This window comes from Lathyrus oleraceus, chromosome 6 (assembly GCF_024323335.1).
Source record: "Lathyrus oleraceus cultivar Zhongwan6 chromosome 6, CAAS_Psat_ZW6_1.0, whole genome shotgun sequence".
NCBI classification, from domain to species: domain Eukaryota; kingdom Viridiplantae; phylum Streptophyta; class Magnoliopsida; order Fabales; family Fabaceae; genus Lathyrus; species Lathyrus oleraceus.
This window is the reverse complement of record NC_066584.1, coordinates 379,485,584-379,489,147: the sequence shown is the minus strand read 5'-3', so window position 1 is coordinate 379,489,147 and position 3,564 is coordinate 379,485,584. Positions and strand designations below refer to the sequence as shown.

At 34.2% G+C, this 3,564-nt stretch overlaps 1 protein-coding gene across 7 annotated transcripts; it reads left to right on the top strand.

The window, feature by feature from the left end:
- The first annotated feature begins 300 nt into the window (after positions 1-300).
- On the top strand, positions 301-3,227 carry LOC127092921 (uncharacterized). Of its 7 annotated transcripts, none has more exons than XM_051031815.1 (6): positions 353-460; positions 626-785; positions 1,028-1,635; positions 1,969-2,501; positions 2,735-2,859; positions 2,955-3,227. In XM_051031815.1, the coding sequence occupies exons 2-6, from the start codon at positions 649-651 to the stop codon at positions 3,061-3,063; spliced, it is 1,512 nt and encodes a 503-aa protein (XP_050887772.1). In that variant the 5' UTR covers positions 353-460; positions 626-648; the 3' UTR covers positions 3,064-3,227. The 7 variants fall into 7 exon arrangements, with proteins under 7 accessions (XP_050887766.1, XP_050887772.1, XP_050887771.1 ...); XM_051031814.1 differs by having other exon boundaries at positions 1,858-2,501; XM_051031811.1 differs by having other exon boundaries at positions 1,747-2,501.
- The last annotated feature ends 337 nt before the right edge of the window (positions 3,228-3,564 follow it).

Sequence of the window (3,564 nt, the reverse complement as noted above, 5' to 3'; positions counted from 1 at the left end):
ATAATTATAAAATAATTATATTTTTATTTTAGATAAATTTTGTGTTTTAAAAATTTAATATTTGTCTGTTTTAAATTTTGTTATTTATATTTTAAAAAATAAAATAGAAAAAAGAAAATGAAGAGAGAAAAAATTAAAATAAAAATGAAAAAAAAAATGAAAGAAATTTAAAATTTGAATTAAGAGAAGAAAAAGAAGAGAGAAAATTAAAAATAAATAATAAAAGTAAGAAATGACTACACTAATTTATTTGAATGGATAGATAATTGAAACAAAATGATATATTCGTGATATAAATTTTAAGAAAAATAAAAAATATAAATAGTCTCCCGCGCCCCGTTTAGGACATATCGCAATCGTCTTGGACGGTCCTTGAAGTTGAATTCGACTGCTATTGGGTACTAGCGCCAGGGTTTAGGTTTGGATTTGGGGTTTAAGCTTTAACCCCTTCTTTCTTCAGGCAACTCTATTATCTCCTCTTTTATTCTTATTAATGTTTTCTTCACCTTCATCAATTTTATCTCCAGTTCTAACGTCCCTCAATTCTCGCAATTTTTTAGATTCTTACCGGGCCGGGTCGGGTCCACATTCTTCTCTATGCAATTTAATTTTGTAGTGTATGCAGGTTTGTAGAAACTTGTTTTCGAAATGATGCATTCTGTAATTAAGGGTGGTTGGAGGCCAACATTTGCTCTTGCAAAGAAAAATGATTCTCAAGAGAGAAAGACTCGGATTCGCCTCTCTAAGGACAAACGAAAGGCAATGGTCGAGTCTTTCATTAAGAAGTAATTCATTCCCTACTATCCCTACTTTATTGCTGTTTTTTGTTATATGTATACCAATTATGATATTTGATTGATTACTCGAGAGATTCACTCATTTTGATGAACTAGGGGAGAAAGTGTTTTCGGATTTATACTACTCGAAACTTGCTACTTGATATATACTAGTATTGTTTAGAACATTATTCGGACCGGAGATATGTTGAATGTATTACTTTACTTGTATTAAAGTTAGTTCTCTTCAGGTACCAAGAGTCGAATGGTGGAAACTTTCCACCCATTACTGTTACGCATAAAGAAGTTGGTGGGTCTTTCTACACTGTAAGGGAGATTGTACGGGAAGTAATTCAAGAAAATAGGGTATTGGGTCCTGCTAAATTCAACTTAGACGAATTCAGCACTGATCGGTTTTTGGAACAAAATCCATTGGGTTCAATTGCAAGTGGCCCTCAACCTTTTCTCGGTGAATCTTCAAATGAAGTTCATCCTGAACATAACAAAGTTCCCGATACGAATGACAGACTGCTTTCTGTTTCTGACAATGGACATGTCATAAGTGTTGACCATGTAGATGTGACTAACAAGGAAACCGTCGAAGCCACTGTTGTTTCTGATGAGTATTATACTGGAGATGAGTATCCAGTGGTTGTCAACGGGCATGTCATATATGATAGCCAGGTAGATGTGACAAACAATGGATCTGTTGAAGCTGCTGTTGTTTCTGATGGGTATTTTACTGGAGCTGAGCTTGAAATTGTTGACAAAGAGCATGGCGTAGATTCTAGCAAGGTAGATGTGACTGACAAGGAATCTGTTGAAGCTGTGGTTGTTTCTGATGACGATTGTACCGTAGGTGAGCTCGAAATTGTTGACAAAGAGCGTGGTATAGATTCTAGCAAGGTAGATGTGACAAACAAGGAATCTGTTGAAGCTGTGGTTGTTTCTGATGACGATTGTACCGTAGGTGAGCTCGAAATTGTTGACAAAGAGGGTGGTATAGATTCTAGCAAGGTAGATGTGACAAACAAGGAATCTGTTGAAGCTGTGGTTGTTTCTGATGACGATTGTACCGGAGGTGAGCTCGAAATTGTTGACAAAGAGGGTGGTATAGATTCTAGCAAGGTAGATGTGACAAACAAGGAATCTGTTGAAGCTGTGGTTGTTTCTGATGACGATTGTACCGGAGGTGAGCTCAAGATCGTTGACCAAGGGCGTGACGTAGATGGTAGCAAGGTAGATGTAATAAACAAGGAATCCAATGAAGCTACTATACCTGAGAATAAGCCCACGGAACCCAAACTGGATGTCGAACAAGAGTTGGCAGCTACCACAATGCCATCATCAGCTAAAGTAAATGTTCTGACAAAAGACTTGATAGTAGAGACATTTCCATTAAGATCTGTTGCTAGGACTAGCAGTGGAAGAGAAGGTTCTGAAGAGTTGAAGGACTCTGGTAATTCCCTAGAAAGGGATACAAAGAAGTTGGAATTGGAACAGGGTAAGAACTCTGAATTAAAAGGCATAGAGCCCACAGATAATTCTACTTTATTGGATGAGAAATTTGAGAATGCCCTTGGAAACAAAATCTTGAAAGAAATCTCCAACCCTAGGCATGATGTGGAAAGTGCAAATCATTCTACCCACAACAAACAAGTCACTGTATCTCATCAGAAAGCTATTGAAACCAATAACCAAAGTCAGGTTGAAGATGTAGCTAAGGTTAGCCTTTTTATCCCTAGTTTTATTTTTCAAAATTATCGCCATTACTTAGAAAATTGTGGTGCGGTAGTTGAGATGCTCTTGAAAATTGGATATTACTGAGAATGTGTCAATTTGTTGTGTTTTCTTGATCCTTAGCAACTGCATCAATTTATTTGCATCTGAAACAATTGTCAATAACTAAGTTTTTCATGTTGCGGGAGGCATTTAACATTTTAAATGCAATTTGACAGAAAAACATTCAAGATGATTCAAAACCTTCAGAAGAAAGCCTGCATAAAGCTGATAAATATAGACTTGATCAACTTGGTGGCAATTCCCAGAGAAGAGTCAACACAACGGTAGATAGGATCAATCTGTAAGCATATATATTGATGTTTTGATCACAATTACCAATTAGTTTAATGAAGTAAAATTGAATTGGTTATTTCTTGAATGGTTTTATAATTGCAGAGAATCATGGGATGGAAAATTGAAGAATTCTGCAAAAAAGGAAGCCAACCCTCTTTTAGCTCTATTGAAAGCCATTGTGAATGCATTTGGGAAATTATTGTCGGAATGAAGATTTTAGAATTTGTTTGTTATTCTTTTCCATTGCGCTATTATGTATGGCTGTGACTGTGGAGTTGAAGTTTTGTACGTGGTGGAAAATAATTTTCGCACGGTCAATGTGCTCAACTCCCTACTTTTATAAAATTTAGAATAGTAACGTTTTGTTTTCACGAATTGATTGTGTGCTTACGAGGGTATGCATTTCGAAAAATGAAAAACTCCGTTATTATTTTTGATAGTGTATAATATAAATATATTATTTTTGAAGATTAAAATATAATTGAAATTATAATTTTATTTTAAAAGTGATTTTTATAAAAAAAAGACTAATTGTTATACATTGTCAGTATAAAAAGTTTTACACGGTCAATGCATCACAATCATTTGTCTGTATTATTTTTTAAATATTTAAAATAAAATTCAAACCTTTTAAATAAATTAGTGGTTATGATTATCTCATAGTGTAAATTAAATTCTATAAAAAATTATTTAAAATAGTTTTAAAATTAAA